Source organism: Eschscholzia californica, unplaced genomic scaffold (assembly GCF_041429995.1).
Source record: "Eschscholzia californica isolate CP2 unplaced genomic scaffold, dmEscCali1.0.p SCAF_4, whole genome shotgun sequence".
Taxonomy (NCBI): domain Eukaryota; kingdom Viridiplantae; phylum Streptophyta; class Magnoliopsida; order Ranunculales; family Papaveraceae; genus Eschscholzia; species Eschscholzia californica.
The window spans coordinates 49,811,297-49,833,074 of NW_028238461.1; the positions used below are offsets into that span (position 1 = coordinate 49,811,297).

Here is a 21,778-nt window from a genome sequence, read left to right on the forward strand (position 1 = left end):
GTTGTAAATCTCGTTTCAGTGAGATAAGCTCGGAATGTCAAAGTTTTATATCGACTTTGAGGATAATAAATAAAGTTCCAAAAAGCGGAGAAAACGATTATGACCGGGTAATTGTTTCTAACTTTTTAATTTCTTTTTTCTATCTTTTCACTTCATTCATAATATATACTTATATATATATTTTGTTTATTTTAGTTACAAAGAGCTATCGAAATGTATAAAAAAAAATCATCAAGGTAAAGGGTTTAGGTTCCTACATGTTTACAAAATTTTGATGACACACAACAAGTGGATGGCAGACATGCCAGGAGAGTCAACATCCGGTAAAAGAGATTCTAATACCAATCCATCGGAAGAAAGACCAATTGGCCGTAAACAAGCCAAAGCAAATGCAAGAGTTGGCGAACCATCCACACATTCTACCGCTTCAAAAACTCCCAGTGAGGGATATTGGGAAAAAAGAGAAGAAGATTCCCAACAAAGAACATTAACTTTGAGTGAAGCAGTACGGGTTCAACAAGAGACCCTAAAGGTGCAACAAGATTTTCTACGGGTGCAAACGGAGGTGGCGAACCGACAATATGCGGTGGAATTAATGAAGATTGATATTAGGTCTCTCGACGAACATGCTCAACAAATGCTTTTAGCGGCGCGAGAGGCTTTGTTCAACGGTGCACCAAAAGACCCAAGAAACCCCTTCTAGTTATTTTTAATTAATTTTTCTAGTGTTGTTTAGTCGTATTTAAGTAGTTTTAAATTTTTAATCAATTATTAGTTGTAATCGATGTTTGTTTAATTGAATTTTATTAGTAAATTGGGAAATTCCAAATTCAAATTTTCGGCCTCAAGAGAGGCTGGGGTTGGAGCTGAATTTTTAGAGGCTGAGCTGAGGCCAATAATTTTAGGTGAAAAAGTGGTTTTTTCGGCCTAAGACAGGCTGGGGTTGGACTTGCTCTAAGAAGTGTTCGCTGAGGCAACTGTTATACTTCTAGAGAGAGAGAGAGAGAGAGAGAGTTTAGAGAGAGAGAGAGAGAGAGGATGCAAGATCAAGCTGATATTCGTAATCTTCCGATTGACATTGCCTTTTCTCGGCTTGGAGGTAGTACCAACTAACTCAATAAACCCCCAAAATTTTCCATTTTTTCAGTTCAAAATCGTAGTTTTCTTCCTTTACAATTATAATTTCTGTTCTTTAATTGATGTTCTGATTGTATTTTTTTGTTTGATTTTCAATTAAAGAATGGTTAACCGATCGGAAGAAAATTCCGGGAGATTGGAGGAAACGATTGACAGCAGTGAGAGCTCGGATTTCTTCTGCTTTCTCTTCGTTGCCAAAGGATGTTGATCCTTATTTCATAACCCTAGATCTCGAAGGTAACTCATACAATATCAGAATATTTAGTTACAATTTTGATTTAACATCCATTTACTTCTTGAATAGTAGTAATAATCATACCAATATGTATGTTTTTTATTATTCCATGATCTTTTCCTGGTCCAAACAAGAATTCATTTGGCTCTGTGCGGTTAACTTTTCATTTTGGGTTATAATTCTTTGAAAATGCGTTAGCTTCTTAGGTTTGATATGTGAAATTATGAATTGGTTCAATCTGCTTTCCGGTAATTAGAGAATTTGAGCTAATTAAGTTAAGTTTTCTTGATTAAATATGACATGGGGGAACATAATGGGATATTATGGTTTTCCAGATAAATTTTTGCTTGGATCATTATGATCATGTATCACTTTTAGGTTTTTGCTGCTCAGAACTCTACTGATTGCCACCAGTTTTCAAGATGGGTGTTGTATCAGTAGATTCAATGTCATTTTTATAGCTTAAACAAGTATAGATTGATGTACAGAAGGGAACTTCGTGGCAAAATTTTGGTGGCTCAACGCCTCAACTTTTGGATCTATAGGGAAATGCGTAATAATCTTCTTTCTGGAAGTATAACAAAATAAGCTACAAAGAATGGTGTTAGGCTGCTAGCTTCAAGCCTGTGGCTTGTTTAAGTAGGTTGGGCTAGGTTTGGTTGATCTTTTGGAGTTATCTCCAAGAAGGGTCATCGCTCCCTTCATACGCCTTGTTGCTTCATTTAAGTAGGTTTGGGTGTTTGGGCATTTTGCTTGTTAAACCCAATTTTCTAACAGTTAGACTTTGGAACTCTGTTTAGATGAGGTCCTGACGAAATGGACTTGTTTCTATTAGAAGAGTTGGATGTGCCGAATTGTCATATTTATATTTTATTTGTTCTGATGATGTGCATATGTTTACAGCAATAGGGTACACAGAAGCGAAACGAATTTACGACATTCTTCTGTCATCAAATCCAGAAAGCCGGAATATTTTTGGGAGGTTATCTGGTTCCGCTGTAAGATATACTCGGCATAGCATTATTCTCCTTACCTCATTTCACACTTTCTTCCTCTATCATTTCTTTGCTCTAGTGTTCTTTAATATGTGTTCTTCATGTGTACTAGTTATTTTTTCATTTGTTAGTTATATTGTAATTGTGATATTCATTCTTCTGATAGGGTGAGTGGGAAGCCATTGTGCGAGCTTTTGAGAAAGACCATATTTACCTTGGTGAGGCTGCCCAGATTATGGTTCAAAATGTCAACTATGAAATGTAAGTCAATATCCCCACAGAATTGTTTTATTATTTCTAAAAAGGTTATGTAACATAACTTCCTTGAGATCAATGAATGACTGATATTCCTATTTGGTGAATCAAAAAACTTTGAAGTCCTTATCAGAAAAAGCAGGTGCAGAAAATCCAGCAACAACTAGCGGAGTTAGATCGGAAGGAAACTGACGTTAAAAGAACGGCAGCATTATCTGCAGCAAAATATGTAGAGGCTTGTCAAGAGCTTGGTTTGCAGGTGTGTCACCTTAAATAGTTAGTGCAACCATGCCAATGTGGCCTCGACTGGTTCCTTTGCTAGTGGTTGAGGAATTGCCCGCTCTCTCAGTTCTTATAATGTGTAGTACTAGTATAGCAATATAGCATATTTCAGTCTCTACTTGTTTCTCCGTGCAGGGCAAAAATGTAAGGTTGGAACTTCTAGAGACTGCAAAATCACTTCCAACCACCTTCAACGAGTTTTTGGAAGTCGTAAATGGCGATTCCATGTTACAGGCTATTGAATACTACTCCAATTTTGTTAGAGATGGCCATAGTGAAAATGAGGTAAAACCTGAGAATGGTGAATTGTCAAACTGTATTATTTCGTGACATAAATTTTTCAAAAAGCTACTCTACTTCTGGACTTAGCTTTGTGTTATGCATATTACACTTTATGCTGTCATGATCCATGTGGATAAGTAAAATGCTTAAAAATGTGCTGCAGAGAACTTCAGGAACAGTCCTAACAAATTTGAGAGATCTCATTGAGAATCCCCCGTCTCTAAGTGTCGGCGACCCTAGTTCAGTAATAGAATCATCAGAAGCTATTCCATCCTCTGGTCCAAATGTGGAGCTAGTACCTGATATGGAAATTGGAAATGAGGATATCAACTGGGATATTTCGGTGGACGACACTCAAATAGATTGGGACATAGCATCTCTGGAAGAAACAGTAGAAACTACAAATGGCTTAGGGCCTTATGAGATGGTAAATGCCAGTGAGGCATTGGAATCTGATCAACCGCTAAACAAGTCAGAGGAAGCACATATCTTAGACTCTTCTCTGGCGGAAGCATCTTGGGAAATCAGTGTTGAACATCCTAAAGTTGATATGCTTGACGACACGATTGTGATGGATGCTGGTATAGAAACTCCATCAGCTCCGCAAATTGCGTTTGTCCAATCTAAAGATGCTAAGGAACAAAGAAGTCAGCTTTTAGATACAGAGTATAGGAATAAGCTTCTTGATGATCTTTTTGAGGTATCATTTTTTCTGTTCTTCGAAATAATTTGTTACCATTTTCATTTTATTTCACTTTATTCTTCTTATTAATAACGTCGATAGCGTCCATGTATTTAGTTAAAAATCAGAAAAAAAAAACTAATCCTAACTGTGAATGGCTGAACACCAGGTCTGTAGTAGTGAAGTACTGAAGTATCCGTTAAAACTGTGAACATTGAGGGTTGAAGTGGATATAGTATTTCTTTTTTCGTGAGGCAAGCTTAAGGAAAAAACTTCTTTGTTCCTTGGAGCTCTTCATGATATCGTAGTTTCCAAACAATTTACTTATAAATTCTCTCTGCAATAACAATCTTGGTCTACTGTTAACTTGGTTTTAGCATTCTATCTCCAGATCAAAGCATTTTTGAATCAACGGCTGCTAGAGTTGAGGAGTGAAGAAACTTCATCATTGCAACATCAAGTCCAGGCAGTTGCTCCCTTTGTCCTGCAGCAGTATTCACCCGATGCCATTCAGTCGATGCTGTCCAGTATATCCTCAGCCATTACTATTCTTACAGCAAGAAAGACTCAGGATCTGATCATGATTTTGAACTCCAAAAGGTGCATCTCTTCATAGATCAATAATGAACCCACTTTCTTGATTCCCTAGCTGAGCATACATATAAGTAGAACTATGGGGATAAAATGCATGTTTTGTAAAAGTAATTCATAGTTATGGAATTATGGTTGCTTTATACATTTGAGTACCGAGGCTGAATTGTATAGTGTAAATTGAGTTTGTCTTCTTCAAACTTAGAAATATCTATGTAGGGGATATATAATGAGTAGATGTAAATACTTATTCGCATTTTAGGATTTCGTTGGTCGATCCATTTGCACAACATCTCACTCCCTATTGTTCTCTTAATCTTCTTTGGGAAGAATTCCTTTCTATCAATTGCTTTATTTCAGACTTGGTATTCTTTTATTTCTTACTTTTTATTATATTTCACTTAAAGCTTCAATATGGGATTTCAGATTCTTAGACAGATTGGTAACCACAATAGAGGAAAAGAAGCACCATGAAGTAAAGTTGAAAGATAGCTTGAAGGAGTTGGTGGCAAGACGTATGGAGCTCCAAAATGCCTTATCTTCTTCTTGGCCTAAACAAGTGAGTTTCTAATCAACTTTTCTGGTTGATGCTATGATAGTGGAAGGTGAACACTAGAAATGTAAAGCATTTTTATTTTCTCTTAATTTGTATTGTGGGTGTGATAGAAGAAGGAAGGGCTGTAAGTTCTTGTTTATCCTTCTCCTCTCTCTCTCTCGCACTCACAAAGAGACAACACATATTCTCATGCACCAGGTGGTTAAGATATGAACCAGTACTGAAAACAAAAATCGTTGTTTTTCTTTATTTGCAGGAAGCAGCATTAACAAAAACAAGGGAGCTGAAGAAGCTGTGTGAGACTACGCTTTCATCTATGTTTGACGGAAGACCAGTCCACATAATCGGAGAGATTAACACCTTGTTAAGTAGTGGTGGCACCGTTGTACCTTAAAGCTGAAAGTTCGCTACTGAAAGTATACTAAAAAAAATTAAAGTAGGTCTTCTCAGTTCACAACTAAATCTTTAAAGCTAATCTTTTTTCCTTTATCTCCACATTCACTTTGTTTACAATGATACTTAATACTATTTCAACTTTATGCTAGATAGAGATAGATAGGAAGACATAGTGATGGATAATTGAGACAGTGAAAAATCTATTCTCCTTCCATGTTTACAAATTAAGATGAGAGATAATGGATATATCATACTTCAATATATAATATACGGAAACATGACTTATGATCAATCAATGAGTAGAATAAGCTCTTATTTGCAATAATGTCATGATATATCATATCTGAAATATTCATGAATCTACTTTTTGAGGAAGTTCTTGAACCAGTAGGCTGAGGTTTTAGGATATCTCTTTAACCCATTTTTATAGTCGACATAGTTGATGCCAAACCTAACAGTATAGCCACTGTTCCACTCAAAATTGTCTAGCAATGACCAAGCAAAGTATCCTCTCACATCCACACCTTCCCTGCATAAAATATATAAACAAAAAGAACTAATCATGAATAACTGATGAACCAAAGACCAAAGCATAAGATAGTTCAAACTATAGTTTTAGATATTAAGAAATCTATAGTTGTTTGTTCAGGGGGAATTCTTTTTTACTTGATTGCTTTTTGAAGATAAACAAGATGACGATCAAAGTATGTAACCCTCATGTCATCCTTCAACGCTTCCTCGAGTGACAGTTTATCGTCATTAACCTCTGAGATTCCTGCAAAAAAGAGCATATCAAGTGTCATTAGCGTCTTATAGTTTTCGTCTTTTCTATGTTGAAACTGTTATCACACAAAAAGTACCAAGATATGTTCATTTCATAGAATCAGCCTTACCATTCTCTGTAATGTAAATTGTAGGATTGTTGTATTTGACCTTTGTGTATAGCAGTATATTTCTTATCCCCTGTGGGTAAACATAGAGCCAAGTTGATCCTGCCTGCATACATAAATTCATATTGGGAAGTTTTATAAGGCCTCCCCAATTTTGTTAAAAGGCCTCCCCATGGACCATTTTACTTGCTAAATTATCACTGAGGGGAGGCCTTTTAACAAAAATGAGGGGGCCCTATAAAATCTCCCATTCATATTTATATTTCAGCTTCATGTATGTATGCATGTATGATGTTCATTCATTTATGTTGTTAATCTTGCATCTATCATCTGTTAATGTACGCACAAGTAGCATAAATGATTACGCTCTAACCTGAGGGCCGATAGGGACTCCATTTTTCACATCTGCACGTCATAAACAATAATGCTATACATCTGAGTATATGTTGTTCGAGTCCAACCCTTACAATGATTTAAAGCTTAATTTTAACACTTACTGGTTTGTTTAGCTTGAGCATCAGTGGTGTAACTAGGATCAATGACGTTAGAATTGGTACAGGGAGCATGGGCTACATAATTGCCAGTATAGTAATTTAGTCCAATAAAGTCGAACGATCCTTTGACCAATTTTGTCTGATCTTGTGAGAATTTAGGCAGTCGGTCTGCGACAAGGGTCCTCATGCTGTGTGGGTAATCACCATAGATTAATGGCTCCATAAACCTGCAAGTAAATGACCAAGTAAACTAATGTTGTATTAACTTAGCCTAAGGTAAAGATAGTGCATTAACCACATTACTTACCATCCATACATGAAATCTAGAGCTCGAAATGTAGCATCTTGATCAAATTTAGTATTGGTTAAAGGCATCATCCAGTTAGACACTAAAGTTATTCCTATTTTCCCTTTCTGATATGCCTGCATTAATGTGATATTAGTAAGTATATGGACAATGGGTAGGATTGTATAATTGTGAGGTAGGTATATAAATGTATAATACTACCAGGTATTTGTCTCTGTAAACTTTGACAGCAGAGGCATGAGCAAGGAGCTGGTGGTGGGCAACCAAGTAAGGCTCTGTCCCTGAATTACCACTACTGCAATTTGCTACAGATTTAGAACATCGGCCAGGAGCGAACTGGCCCAAGGCGTAGCCGATATTGCTATAGGTCCATGGCTCATTGAAGGTGATCCAGTGCTTAACTCTGTCACCAAACTCTCTGTAGCAGAGCTCTGCGTAATCTTTGAAATCATCTCTGCATGCATGCAAACTCATGATGTGAGAAACAATATGGAGCAGATGTGGTAATAATTAGGGTTTAAGAACAAGAAAAAAGACACTCACACAATGACAGGGTTTAAGAAACCACCATACTCATCCTCTAGGGCTTGGGGAAGATCCCAGTGAAAGATTGTCACAAATGGTTTAACACCTGAGTTGTTACAAAATTCGAATTCAGACGAAGTTGGATATTTCTAGTAATTGAAACTGAGTTGGTTGATGAGAGAGATAGTACTAGTAGTACCGTTGGATACGAGCGTGTTGATGAGATTGTTGTAGTAATTGATCCCTTCCTGGTTCACTCCTCCACTTAATTTCCCATCTGCTCATTAACATTTATCAATGAATTCGTGTAGGAGGAGATTAAATGTAAGAGAATTATTATAGAATTGTCATACTTGGTAATAACCTAGACCAAGAAATGGAGAACCTATAAGCATCAAAACCCATTTCCTTCATAATCCCAACATCTTCCTGTATATTAATAAAAACAACTATCAGAGTAATCCATTTCAGAAGACAAAAATAGCGAAGTATACGAGGCATAAGAGGAGAATCAAACAGAAGTTGCATATTAGAATATGAAGCGAGGTTAGCAGGGACCTTGTAACGATGATAAGAATCAATAGCTACATCTCCGTTGCTATGATCCGCTATTTTATCTGTTTATATCACATTAATCTCAATTTAAACACAAAATGTACAAATTAGAAACGAACAAATAAGTCAAGTGATTGCCAGTGTTGATATATACTCCAAAGGTCCCCAGAGAAGATGAAATTTCTGGATGCCCTTTAAGTCATAGTTAGTTGGCCTTTAAGTCGTAGTTTAGATGGGCTTTAGGCTTGTTCTTGTTTAATTTGATAGTTGTTGTGTTTATCACATCATTGATATATCAAGCCTTGTGATGACTATCGTACAGCGAAGTCAAATTATTAAAAAAAAAAAGAGAATCGAACAATTAAAATATTTTGAGATTTAATATGTGTTTTTTTTTTTTAATTACGGAGTTCCAGAGTTATTAGAAAAAGATAGTGATGTAATTCCGTATAGGTCCAAACAAGATAACTTTTTTTTAAAATCTCTGTTAGGGACAAAAGAATAGGTATCTTTTCTCTAACATATAATATGATTCAAAAGTAGTTTTTCTTTTCTTCTTACAAAAAATTAATTTTTGATTTGATTCTACTATTTGAGACTTTAATTTTTTTTGTTTATTATTATGTGGCCATGGTAGAGGTCCATTTTTTAGTCATCAATGAGAGGGAACAAGGAATATAATATGTTGGGAGTGCTCCAATCCCTCTTCTTCTTCTTCTTCCCTTTTCATGGTTCAAAATAATTACAGACAACCATTGTTGGTGGTGGTATCCCTTATACTAATATTTTTAAAATAATGTGTTTAAGCTCGTGCGAAAAGAAAATTTTAGTGTCAACCATATGTTTAGTTAGTGGGAACTTATGTGCTAATTCTTCTCATTATTCACCTAAGTCAATAGGGATTTACCTTTAATTACCATTACTCTCATTATTTAATACTCCCGCTTTCTTTTCTTATCACTTCTCATAGGGTTTTATCAGATCCTAAATTCTCTTGATTCAATAGTGGGCACTTCTATTGAGGTCAAGCCTACTTGCATTCCATACCAACTATTGTTGACGGAGGTAGTAAATCACCGATGTTACTCTGTTTTTGTTGATATTTTGTAGAAAATGTTATTAGTTTGGTAGCGACGCTACGTCTCGTGGATAACAAGGAAGTATATTTTATTGAAATTACAAATTATAATGAAATTAAGTTAGTGTGTGTACACATTTCGTAAAAATTTTTATTGTAACCATAGAGAAAAAATTATTTCAACTTACTTCAAAAGAATTATACGGACTGGATCATATATTGGGCCGTTAAAGTAAGTTCCACTCAATAATATTTCAATAAAACAAGTTTGTAGCTCATCCTTAACCAAAAAAAAAAAAAGTTTGCAGCTCGAGCAGGAGATCGGCGTAATTACAAGTTCAAACTTTCATAATTTCTACTAATATGGTTAAAGTATGAAGTTGGTTTTAGTTGGACAATATTGTACGCCTTTTCATCAAGAAGTCACGATTCGAATCTTACTATTGAGAGAAAAATATTTGAAGAGGACAGAGGTAGGGTAGGTCTAGACAGACACTAACATTTCTCTTTTCACTAAACTTTCATGTATTGTATTATTTTATGGTTAAAACCTAATCTATAATATTTCAAGTTGACCATAAAGTGAAGATGCTCAATTCCAAAAATGGAAAGCACTTACAAAATTATTATGTTGTGCCTAATACATCCAAATTAGACAAATAATTAACATTTCTTATTGGTCTTTCATTTTAATCCCCAATAAAATTTATATTTTGAATAAGGGTATAGGCTGGCAAGATTATTGCTCTTGGCGCCCTTTCGAAGCTAAATTCTTGAATGATTCATGTGTAAATGAGGAGTCCAGAGCCCCAGACCAATAATCTGAGGCGCCTATAGAGCTACCTTAATTGATAATTGTTGTTAGATTGTGTTGACCAGTTTTTAAAGTTGCTAGTAATATTGTCCGTATTGACACTTTTGAGTCTCACTGTTTTAAAAAGTTTAACCGAGAAATGGTAGTTAAGATATTGAGAGAAACACCACAGTTTGACTCCCACCAATATAGGAATGTATTTTTACAACATACTACAATATCACCACATTTTTAATATAAGTTTTAACTTTGTGAGTTCTTACATATTCACACTACCTTAACTAAATATACGGAACTATATAATTCTTGTTAGGTGTAAGAGTGGCTCGGCTTCTAATGTATGATTGGGATTTCAAACTATTACAAATCTAGACCAAAATCAGTTTGGACAACTAGAATTTTCAGGTGAACATTTATCTAATTTGGCCCAAAATCCTAGCTGTTGATGACTGATTTCTCCCCAAAATAATAATATCTTCCACCCGTTTACCAATTTTAATAAGATCACATACCCATAAGAAACCAATCATCCTTGAAGACATTTGACTATATAACACATCAAGTAAAACAATAGCATTATTCACAAATTTTAGTGGTTTTTGTTGATATCAAAACAATTAGTTAGATACTTAATCTAAAGTAAAACCATTAAAATTATCCCATGAATTAGTTCCCCATCTTTAACACTAATTGGTGAGAGAATAATAGTGACATTATAAGTTCTTATTCGCAAGTCACAACTATGGACCCTATGGGCTATGGCAGAGAGACAGAGAGAGAGAGAGAGAGAGAGAGAGAGAGAGACCTGGGGTGTTATGAGTGAAAGTATCCCAAATGCTTGGCCCTCTACCATCTTCATTAGCTCCACCTTCATACTAATTCATCATCATAAAAAAAACCAGATTGAAAATTACAATTATAAGCATCTAAAGACAAGGACTTCTCACTTCATTTAGACAAGAAATTAGAATTGAGCTAACTACCTAATGACTAATCATATATACATAAAATGGGTTAATGATGGATTAGATCTGCTACCTGGTAAGCAGAAGAAGCAGAGCCGAATAAGAAGCCGGTGGGGAAATCTCTTCGACTAATTATCGTCTTCGATTCATTAGTATTTTTGCTTCTTGGCACCACTACTCCAGAATGATTCACCATTAATGAGTCCCCTATGAGTATTAGGCTTAGGAAACATAATAGAACAAGTGATGAATCTGAACCCACAATCAAACTCCCCATCACTAACTACTCCCTTTCTTTCTCACACAAATCTTGTTTTCTTTCTCTTCTCATCCAAGGGATTCATTTGGTCACTTATAAATAGAGGGAACCTAACTATTCAAATTCAATAAATAATTAAATTTGACAAAACTACAAAACACAACCTTACACATAATCTCTATTTTTTTCCACTATATTACAGCCAAAAGAGATTAATTAGTTATGTCTAATCCTGGGGCAATTAACTAATTCATTCTGTCTAATCCTGGGCCCCTCTTGCTGGATTTGGATACCATTAAGAATTCTCACCATCTTACAAACATCTTGGTCTTCCACAGTTCCACTACTCAATAACCCCTAAAGAATTTGTTCTTTTGGTGGGGAAATCTCAAATGACAAAGGGTGGGTACTCTTTTGAAGCACTTTCAACTCAAATGAGAATAGTCTCACACGGAGAAGCTATTACTAGCAACCAATAATATAATGTATAAGTCATCTCCATTCATTGTCAATTGATTTTGAATTGGATGGCCACAAACTTAACAGAGATATATTTAAAATAAAGATGACCCTGGAGGAGTCGAAGTCGAAGTTAACGCAAAATTATTTTGGAAATGGGAGACTTTTGAGTTAACTTTCTCCCTATCATGATTGATTGAAGTCCATGTTCAAACTCGACTTTTTACCACTATTATTTTTTGAGTTATTTCTCAAATGATCCCCAACTTTGTAACCAGCTTCCTGCCTGGCCTCCTAGATTAGCAAAAATATTCATATGACCCTCTTTTTCCGTTATCTTTAACTGTCCGTTACTCTCACTCCTCCACCTCATTTCCTCTCTCTGCCAAGTCATCTAAAACGCCGCATCATCTTCTCCGGCAGGGGACCTTCAAACATAAAAAAATTAAATTAAATTTTTTTTCTCTCTCTCTCTAGATCTAGAGAGAGAGGGGAAAGAAAAAAAGAATTTAGAGTGAGAGAAAAAAAAATTATTATTATTTTTTTTTATGTTTGAAGGTCGCCGGCCGGCGACCCTTGCCGGAGAAGATGATGATGTGTAGTTTTATGTGAGAGAGGAAATGAGGTGGAGGAGTGAGAGTGACAGACAGTTAAACATAACGGAAAAAGGGGACCACATGGGTATTTTTGTTAATCTATGAGGCTAGGCAGAAAGCTACTCACAAATTTGGGGGCCATTTGGGAAATAACCTTTATTTTTTTGTTTTCAAAAATAAAAAGATGGGTTCATCTTTTTATGTAATCTCATACACAAAAAAATGTAGTAATAAATATGGTATATATTGGTATGGCCAGCGCTTTGGGGAAAGCTATATAGTTTCCGGGGTATGAAGTTTTGGGTGGAAAAAAGAAATAGATTTTTTTATTTCCCCCAAACAACCAAATCCTTTTCAGCTTCTTCTTCTTTTCTCCGGCGCTCCACCATCTCCGACAACTCCATTATCTCCGGCGACAATTTATTTTTTATTCTCCTCTCCAACTCCGACGAAGGTGAGGAGCCCCTTCGCCGGAGGTCTGGTTTCGTCTGGAAACCAGATCTCGTCTGGTTTGTTCTTCAAACTAGACCAGATCTGGTTTGTTGTTCAAACCAGATCCCGTCTGGTTTGAACAAACCAGATCTCGTCTGGTTGTTCAAACCAGACGAACTCCGGCGAAGGGGCTCCTCCCCTTCGCCGGAGACATTGAGAAGAAAGAGAGAGAAAGAGAAGAAAGAGAGAGAGGGAGAAGAGAGAGAAAGAGAAGATGGTGAAGTCGCCGGCCGAATGTCGCCGTCAACATCCGGCCGTCGACTTTTTCCGGCGACATTAAAGGGGGTGTTTGGTTTAATTTTTTTTGTTTTCCACCGTCTTCCCCGGAAACTTTAATGCTTTCCCCAAAACAGTGGCCTATTGGTATCCCCTGCATTATAGAATGCGAACCCATTTCATAAAAAGAAAATGAATGTGGACCCCAACCTGCCATTTGATTCATTTATGCGTAAGAGGTCATGGGTTGGAAGTTCAAAAGTCAGGAAAAATCCAGTCATCCATAAAGATTTATAGATTTCTAATATTTTGTCTAAAATGTCCAAAATACCTTCAGTCAAAGATTTTATATATCTGGTAGTTTGTACAATGCATCTCATAGTTTGTATATTGCATTTGGTAGTTTGTACAATGCATTTTCAAATGTGTAACCCATTTTAGTCAGTTTGTGTAGGTTCTTATCATCTGAAAAATTAGGTTACGAACTATCCATAAATGACTTTTGTATGAATCTTAGATGTAATACATTTCTAATTCAATGTTTGTATACTGTATCTGGTAGTTTGTACAATGCATTTTTAAGTGTGTAATTTATACTATTCAGTGACAATTTAAGTTCTAAGCATATGAAAAATTAGGTTAAAAACTATTAGAAATGCTGAGTACATAAATGAATTTGTATTAATATTACATTTATGATTCAATGTTTATATATTGCATCTGGTAGTTTGTACCATGCATATTTTAGTGTGTAATCCATACTGGTTAGTCAATTTATGTTCTAAGTACTTGAAAAATTAGGTTATGAATGAAAATTTGGGTTATGCACTATTCGACATGTTGAATACATAAATGATTTTGTATTGGATTTGGGTTATGCATTATTCGAAATGTTGAATGCATAAATCTATATGTATATATAGAAGGCTAAAGTTGGAAGGAGGAAAAATGTTTTTGCTTAGAAATGGGATTTGGTCCATTGAGATCTTCATTTGGACTAAATGCGGGTTTATATTTGGACTTTTGACACATTTTAGAAGTTGAGTGGACTATTAGCAGTATTAGGGGGTTGTTTTTGGGGCCTCTAGAACGTGATTTTGTGCATTTTGTATGTACGCTTTGAAGTCCTAGATAATTATTTCATAGAGAAAATCGCGATAATTATTTTCTAATTCTGTGTACGATTATACTGACACCATGTCCAACCAAACAACAATATCCCTATAATATCTTATCTTCAGATATCTATGTGAGTCACAAACACGCACACATATATATATATATATATATTAGTTGTATCCATCGGTCTACTAGAATAATACGTGTGACCAACGATAAAAACTCTCTATAAAGGTTATAAAAATGAGCGTATTTGTCTGAATTAGACAACATTCTAAACAAGTAAACAACTATGACATACTTGTTGAAATACTATATAGCCTAAAGTAGTAGAATAAGTAACGTGGGTCTACGAAATAAAGCAATAAGAAAAACCATAAATAGTACTAATGAATTTTTATATGCCAATCAGAGTCTTTATTTATTCAATTGATCGTTGCACTATAATTTTCGGATTACGCATTTGGATTTTCTTTAAATGCGCACATGTTTACCTATTAGTCGGATTACTATTTCTATGAGTGGGAGATGTTACGTACTGCCATTGTGTTATTGTTTCCGATTTTGGTTCTCTTATATATATATATGGTCAGTCTATTATCATCTAAGAATTTGACATAAACAATATTTGGTCGTGGTAGGTTTGATCTTCTGACAGTCCATAGCCACTAATTTAAGCCAAAGGTCGTCTTAACCACTCGATTAACCAACTTTATCATCCTTCTTGGTAGAAAAAGTTACCTGAAAATTGAAGGAAAAAAATAGAACTACTTGTTTACTAGTAAACCAACGGTTAACCTATTTACGATCGAGGCTGAGCCTATTATTAACCTCTCCATGTGCAGGTTGTGCAGCCAAACATAGCCAGAGATCCATTTCAGGATAGGCATCCTTGAGCCCATTGGTCCAGGGTGCCTATAGTATTCTTCAAGGATTATTTCTTAAAACAGAAAATGGGATTAAGAGAACTAGAGAACATAGCATTACTGATAGAAGAAAGGGGGACATAAAGCCTGACCTTCTTCCCATGCCCTAAATGCAGATAATGCAGGATGCATACAGGACACACAGTCGTAACCTCTTCTAACCCTAATTGCATGAGCCAAAAAAGCTCTTAATTGAAAATAACTAATACTTCAAGTTTAGCATAGGAAGGACATAAAGCCTAACAATTCCAAGGGCAAACACAAAATGCAGATAAAACTACTACTTCATAATAATGCATGCATAAACTTTGCCTAACCAAACACTTCTTCCCAATAAGCACTTCTTGAATAAACTACTTGTTTAGCAAGTTCTTAAACCATTCTGCCGATTTCTTCGGGTAACGTTTGAATCCATCATTGTAGTCGACATAGTTGAGACCGAACCGAACAGTAAACCCACTGCTCCACTCAAAGTTGTCTAGCAGTGACCATGGTAAGTACCCTTTCACGTTCGCCCCTTCCCTGCAAATATACACATACAAATAAGTAAATGTTGACACTTCTTAAGTAATTTCTGTTGATTTTGTGTGATATATTAACCAAGGTATACTCACTTCATAGCTTTGTGAAGGTAAAATAGATGGTGATCGTAGTAAGCAATCCTATATTCGTCATCTAACGCTTCCTCCAGTGGTAACTTAGGGTCGTTGGGCCTTGACATACCTTAAAAAATGCATACTCAATATCAAAACCAACCATATTCACGATTGTACATATATATATATATACATAAATTATTTAATGTACCGTTCTCAGTGATATAAATGACAGGATTGTTGTAATGGTGCTTGGTGTAACGGAGTAAATCATAGAACCCGAGCGGGTACACATACAACCATCCAGATGCCGTCTGCATTCATCAATTATTTATACATGTAATTTAGTTGTCTACATTTTTATAAATATAGTACATTAAGGAATGGAGTTATGTTAGGGTAAGAAATCTCACAGGACGACCAATAGGGATTCCATTTCGCTTTCCTGCAAGCACGTAACCAACAATATAATTATGTATATTTCTTATGAGAAAATTAAAGGGTATTATATAGTATATGTATGTATAAATTCGAACCCTCAAGAGTAGTATGAGAATCAGTTGAGTAACAAGGTTTAGCATCGGGTGGTGGGGAACAGTCTTCAACAAAATCAGAAGTGTAGTAATTCAACCCGATAAAATCGTACGATCCTTTAAGCAACATTACTTCATCTTCTTTGAATTTTGGTAGCCGATCTTTCACTAACTCCCTCATGCACTTAGGATAATCACCATGGACTAGTGGATCCATATACCTATAAATCGCGCACACAAAAATAACATATTTGTATCACTTATTCTAATACTAATAAAGATTTTCTTGATTTGATTGGATATCTGATTCTCCACCGAACTTAATGGTGTATAGATTACTTACCATCCATACATAAAATCAAGAGCTCTTTGTGCAGCTTCTTTGTCCTTGTGTTTGTTAGTAGGAGCCATCCAAAATGTGTTCAATGCTATTCCAATTTTGCCTTCCTGGCCCTGAGATGTGCGAAAAAAACATTAATTATTCGACATAATTATGTACTTAAGTAAAATTAATTAACATATGGAAAATTGAGGGTACCTGCTGATATTTGTCCCTGTAAAGTTTGACAGCAGCAGCATGAGCAAGGAGCTGGTAGTGGGTAACCAAGTAAGGATCAATACCAGAATTTGTGGTTTTCGAAGGGGCTAGATGGCCGGTAACATATCCTCCAACAGCGAAAGTTCGGGGCTCGTTCAATGTAGTCCAGTGTTTCACACGGTCACCGAATGCTTTGAAGCAAACCTCTGCATAATCTTTGAAATCGTTCCTGCACGTCATACATGCCTACATGAGTTTTTTAAAGTAAAGGTAAAGAATGTAAACAAAGTGTAACAAATAGTGAAGAAAAGATATATAGTGAAAGAACATCCCCTACTCCTTCTGATATGGGTTATTATAGCCTTTCGCCTATAACGATCCATGAAGAAGAAAAATTCAAATTTAAATTTCCTTTTAGGGGACTTCCAAAAGAATTATTTTATTCCAAAGAAAACAAATTAAAGAGAAAATGGTTTTCCCTTGCTAAAGACTCTAAGAGTCATGAAAAATGGTTTTCTCGCTATAAAAGATTTTTAATAAAAAATGGAGAAGTTATTGATTTCTTCAATTTTATGGAACGTGCTTATGAAAAATTTCCTGACTTCGAGGATCAAGATTTCATATTTTCTCTTGAAGCTTCTTATAAGAATTTTATTGCTAAAAATGGAAAAGTTTTTAGGAGTGTTCATCCCCCGGAAACCCAATTAGCAATAAGAATTAACAACGAAGAAGTTGTTGCAACTCCTTACAGGAAAAGCGACAACATTGAGGCTGTTGTTGAACAAAACAATTTTACAAATTTAACTCTCAAAACAATGGGAGATCAATTAAATAGAATTGAGAAAAATATTGATTTTGAAAAACAAGAAAAGGCTTCAAATGTTTCTAAAATTTCAGAGACTACTTTTGAAGAAAAGGTTTTATTCAAACCAATGAGTTCTGAAAACTTTGATTTCAAGATGGATCCTCAGAATTCTGAAATGGTTGATGAAATTATGAAAAGATTAAAAAATCTTGGAATTAAAGACAATGAATGTGCTCCTCTAGAGATGAAGCTTCAGCTGGAGAAAGATGAGCGTATTTTAGCTCAATAGGTGCTATCCATATCGTGGTGTAGGGAATATATGGATAGATATATTCGTTAGTCTGATTAGACTGAATTGCTGCTAAATAAGCATCTTCTCTTAATTTTAACTCCTTAGGAGTCGCCTTTAAGGCTTCAGCTTTAAGCTGTTCCGTTGTTTTAACAATCATAGTCTTATAAGACCGAGAGCTTGCACTTGAGGGAGAAGCTGCAAATTTAGCTTTCCCTTTGCCATCATCCGGCTTTTTGCTCATGACCCTGTAAAAATTCACGAGTCAAGAAATCAGGTAGTGAATTACTACTTCCTTTGATAAACTCAATGTCAAAATCAAACACAGACAATATGCCTTGCCATCTTGCAAAAATTTGTTTTGATGCTATATTTTTAACATCTTTTTCTAAAACATCTTTGGCTGATTTACAATCAACCCTGACCAAAAATTTTTGGTTTAATAAATCACTTTCAAATTTTTGTATACACAGAACTATAGAAAGGATTTCTTTTTTAATTGTGGAATAACAATAAAATCATGAAGATCATTTATTTTCCTTTGAATTAAAGGATGTTTGATTTTTTCAGTAATTTTCATGTAACTGATCTCCTGAGATAAGGAGTTAAGAAAATTTTCTTTTCTTTGAATTTTCTTTTGTAACAAATCAATCTCGTGATAACGAGGTTCAGTAACGAAATTAAATGTAATTTCTTGAGAATAAGGACTGAAAATGTCATTCATTATATTTTGAAATTCCGAGGGGGCATTCTTAAGCCCAAAAGGCATCACGTTCCACTCATAGTGACCAAAAGGAACTGTGAATGCAGTTTTGTATCTATCTTTTTCATTGATCTGAATTTGCCAAAACCCAGATTTCATATCAAATTTGGACATAACTTTGGCTGAAAACAGCCGATTTAATAAGTCCCTTTTATTAGGGATTGGATACCTTATCCGTCTAAGAGCTTTGTTCAAAGGTTTGTAATTAAAACAAATTCCATTATTGCAAACTGCAGTATTTTGTAGCTTGTAATTTACAAGCATTTTTCTACCATCTGCAGCATTTAAAATTTCAGTAGTTTTTGAAAAATATCTGGAGGGTATCAATCCTTCATTGATACAATTTAAGTCCGCTCCAGAGTCTACCATGGCAATAGCAGAGAGAGTATATTCTCTATGAACAATGATTTTTATTTTAATATGCCATTTATGGGTAATAACCCTGTCTAACATATTAACATATGTTAAAGATTCATCCTTCAAAGATCCTTCGTCTTTTGCAGATTTCTCTTTAACAGATGTTAAAGTATTTAATTTTTCCTTTAAGGAATTCCATTCTTCTTTATCTGACTCATGATCAGAATCAGACTCAGAAGGAATAGTTTTATCCTTTTTAATTTCAAGAGAAGTTACTCTAGATTTAAGAGTATTAATTTCTCTTTTAAGAACTTTGACTTCATGTAGTAATTCATTAACGCGAGAAGATTCTCCAGGAGTTTCTTCTTTTGTTGAAGCCTTAGTTCTTTGTAAAATTTCTTTTAGACTATAAGTCTCTGGTTCTTCAAATTTTAACCTTTTGTCATCTTTCTTTCCATTGTATTCTTCTAAATATTTTTGAAGCATTTGTCTTTTAACAATGGGATCAGAAAGTTGATCAATAAGATCAAGGATGAAATTATCCTCTTTTGTTAAAGGAAATAGACCATTTGCCTGACTTAGGTTATGGTGGAATCCTTAAACAAAGGATTAATAACAAAGAAACCCTAGTAAGATTTACTTCAGGGGTATGGCAAGGGCCAAGGAAAAATTATTCCACAATTAAAAAGGAAATCCTTTCTATAGTTCTGTGCATACAAAAATTTGAAAGCGATTTACTGAACCAAAAATTTTTGGTCAGGGTTGATTGTAAATCAGCCAAAGATGTTTTAGAAAAAGATGTTAAAAATATAGCATCAAAACAAATTTTTGCAAGATGGCAAGGCATATTGTCTGTGTTTGATTTTGACATTGAGTTTATCAAAGGAAGTAGTAATTCACTACCTGATTTCTTGACTCGTGAATTTTTACAGGGTCATGAGCAAAAAGCCGGATGATGGCAAAGGGAAAGCTAAATTTGCAGCTTCTCCCTCAAGTGCAAGCTCTCGGTCTTATAAGACTATGATTGTTAAAACAACGGAACAGCTTAAAGCTGAAGCCTTAAAGGCGACTCCTAAGGAGTTAAAATTAAGAGAAGATGCTTATTTAGCAGCAATTCAGTCTAATCAGACTAACGAATATATCTATCCATATATTCCCTACACCACGATATGGATAGCACCTATTGAGCTAAAATACGCTCATCTTTCTCCAGCTGAAGCTTCATCCTTTTATCTTAGGGAATCAGCGGACCCATTCCTTTATCCTAAGGAATACAATTTTTACTGCGCAATCCTGCAGGTGACTCAATCAGTGGAATTTGATTCTGTCATAAGGTCAGGCGCAGAATGGGCTTATTCTAAAGCCTTTATCAGGAAAGTTGTTACCCCTGAAATTTGGCAGGGTGATTTATATAAATATCATGAAATTCCCAGAGCTGGAAGAAGAGAGTTGGATAAATATTGGTTCAACTATTTTGACTATATCAAAGCCTGGGAAGGAGCCTTCTGTTATGAGAACAGACTGAAGAAACACAGTTGGTTCCTCCAATTTCGTGATTTCAACACCACTAATCTTCCACAGTGGTTTATTAAATGGTTTTACACTTGGGGATCACACCCCATAATTTTCCCGGACAAAGTCAGGAGTATATTTGATGATTTTATTAAATCCAACCCATCACTAAAAAATCCAGAGCTTATCTTTGCAGCTCATTATCAGGTGCCGTGGATAGTTAAATGGGACGTTATTATTGCAAATTGTCCTATCAAAAAATTTGAAATAACGGTCTCTCATGTCCCTTATTTGGGAAGAAGAATTCTTATCAAATTGAAACTAAAAGAAATTAAAACATAAACTAAAAGAAATTAAAACGAAACTATAAATGAAACTAATATACTAAAAACATAAAACTATGATAGATTACATACCTACTTACTTGGCTCTGATACCATTCTATGCAGGATCATGGAAGAAAGGAAGTTAGTGGAAGAAGAAAGTTAATGGAAGAAAGAAATAGTTAGTGGAGGAAGTGAGTGGAGAAATATGGAAAGAGGAAAAGGATTTTATTATTCTTGTTCTTACAAGATTACAAGGTTACAAAATTTGAAGGTACTCATACAAATGAACTAAGTCTCCTTATATAGATGGAGCACTTACAAAACAACAAAACAAAATACATAAGCAATGACGTATTACAATTGCTTTTAGTAAAGTAAAGGAATCGCATCATTGCTGGTAACATCGATCTGAATTTGCCAAAACCCAGATTTCATATCAAATTTGGACAAAACTTTGGCTGAAAACAGCCGATTTAATAAGTCCCTTTTATTAGGGATTGGATACCTTATCCATCTAAGAGCTTTGTTCAAAGGTTTGTAATTAATTACAAGCCTAGGAACACCTCTTTCAAGTTCAGCAGCATTTTCAACATAAAATGCAGGACAACTCCAAGGGCTGTATGATTTTCTAATTAAACCTTTGAGTAATAACTCATCAATCTCTTTTTTGCAAATTTCCAAATGGCGAGGTCCCATAGCAATAGGTCTAGCCTTAGTGGGAATTTGCCTTTCATTGAAGTCTGGCTCATAAGGCAGACTAACAATATGTTTCTTTCTTTCCCAGAAGGCATTGGGGATATCAGAACATATTGTTTTGACAATAAAATCATGAAGATCATTTATTTTCCTTTGAATTAAAGGATGTTTGATTTTTTCAGTAATTTTCATGTAACTGATCTCCTGAGATAAGGAGTTAAGAAAATTTTCTTTTCATTGAAGTCTGGCTCACTTCC

At 35.1% G+C, this 21,778-nt stretch overlaps 3 protein-coding genes across 5 annotated transcripts in view; 1 reads left to right on the top strand and 2 right to left on the bottom strand.

Annotated features, from left to right (window-relative positions):
• The first annotated feature begins 955 nt into the window (after positions 1 to 955).
• On the top strand, positions 956 to 6,385 carry LOC147545682 (CDK5RAP3 protein homolog). Of its 2 annotated transcripts, XM_086673354.1 has the most exons (11): positions 959 to 1,099; positions 1,240 to 1,374; positions 2,276 to 2,370; positions 2,534 to 2,628; positions 2,746 to 2,881; positions 3,040 to 3,189; positions 3,350 to 3,886; positions 4,260 to 4,468; positions 4,886 to 5,018; positions 5,272 to 5,451; positions 6,061 to 6,385. In XM_086673354.1, exons 1-10 carry the CDS (start codon positions 1,039 to 1,041, stop codon positions 5,407 to 5,409), a joined length of 1,689 nt encoding a protein of 562 aa, XP_086529480.1. In that variant the 5' UTR covers positions 959 to 1,038; the 3' UTR covers positions 5,410 to 5,451; positions 6,061 to 6,385. The 2 variants fall into 2 exon arrangements, with proteins under 2 accessions (XP_086529479.1, XP_086529480.1); XM_086673353.1 differs by lacking the exon at positions 6,061 to 6,385 and having other exon boundaries at positions 956 to 1,099; positions 5,272 to 5,703.
• Positions 5,480 to 11,799, bottom strand: LOC147545683 (beta-glucosidase 13-like). 2 transcript variants are annotated; one of them, XM_086673356.1, is made up of 13 exons: positions 11,113 to 11,799; positions 10,880 to 10,949; positions 8,186 to 8,244; positions 7,981 to 8,056; positions 7,827 to 7,904; positions 7,646 to 7,733; positions 7,304 to 7,556; positions 7,103 to 7,218; positions 6,799 to 7,022; positions 6,675 to 6,706; positions 6,305 to 6,374; positions 6,078 to 6,186; positions 5,480 to 5,940 (listed from the first exon to the last, which is right to left on the bottom strand). In XM_086673356.1, the coding sequence occupies exons 1-13, from the start codon at positions 11,314 to 11,316 to the stop codon at positions 5,772 to 5,774; spliced, it is 1,548 nt and encodes a 515-aa protein (XP_086529482.1). In that variant the 5' UTR covers positions 11,317 to 11,799; the 3' UTR covers positions 5,480 to 5,771. The 2 variants fall into 2 exon arrangements, with proteins under 2 accessions (XP_086529482.1, XP_086529481.1); XM_086673355.1 differs by having other exon boundaries at positions 6,305 to 6,407.
• A 3,340-nt stretch (positions 11,800 to 15,139) lies between these two features.
• Positions 15,140 to 21,778, bottom strand: part of LOC147545684 (beta-glucosidase 13-like) — a 29,418-nt gene continuing 22,779 nt past the window's right edge. The window contains exons 7-13 of the mRNA XM_086674037.1: positions 16,774 to 17,002; positions 16,579 to 16,688; positions 16,239 to 16,456; positions 16,116 to 16,147; positions 15,914 to 16,016; positions 15,721 to 15,829; positions 15,140 to 15,628 (exon numbers count right to left, since the gene is read on the bottom strand). Coding sequence (XP_086530163.1) covers positions 15,460 to 15,628; positions 15,721 to 15,829; positions 15,914 to 16,016; positions 16,116 to 16,147; positions 16,239 to 16,456; positions 16,579 to 16,688; positions 16,774 to 17,002 — 970 coding nt within the window. The 3' untranslated portion in view covers positions 15,140 to 15,459. The remainder of the gene's footprint in view (positions 15,629 to 15,720; positions 15,830 to 15,913; positions 16,017 to 16,115; positions 16,148 to 16,238; positions 16,457 to 16,578; positions 16,689 to 16,773; positions 17,003 to 21,778) is intronic.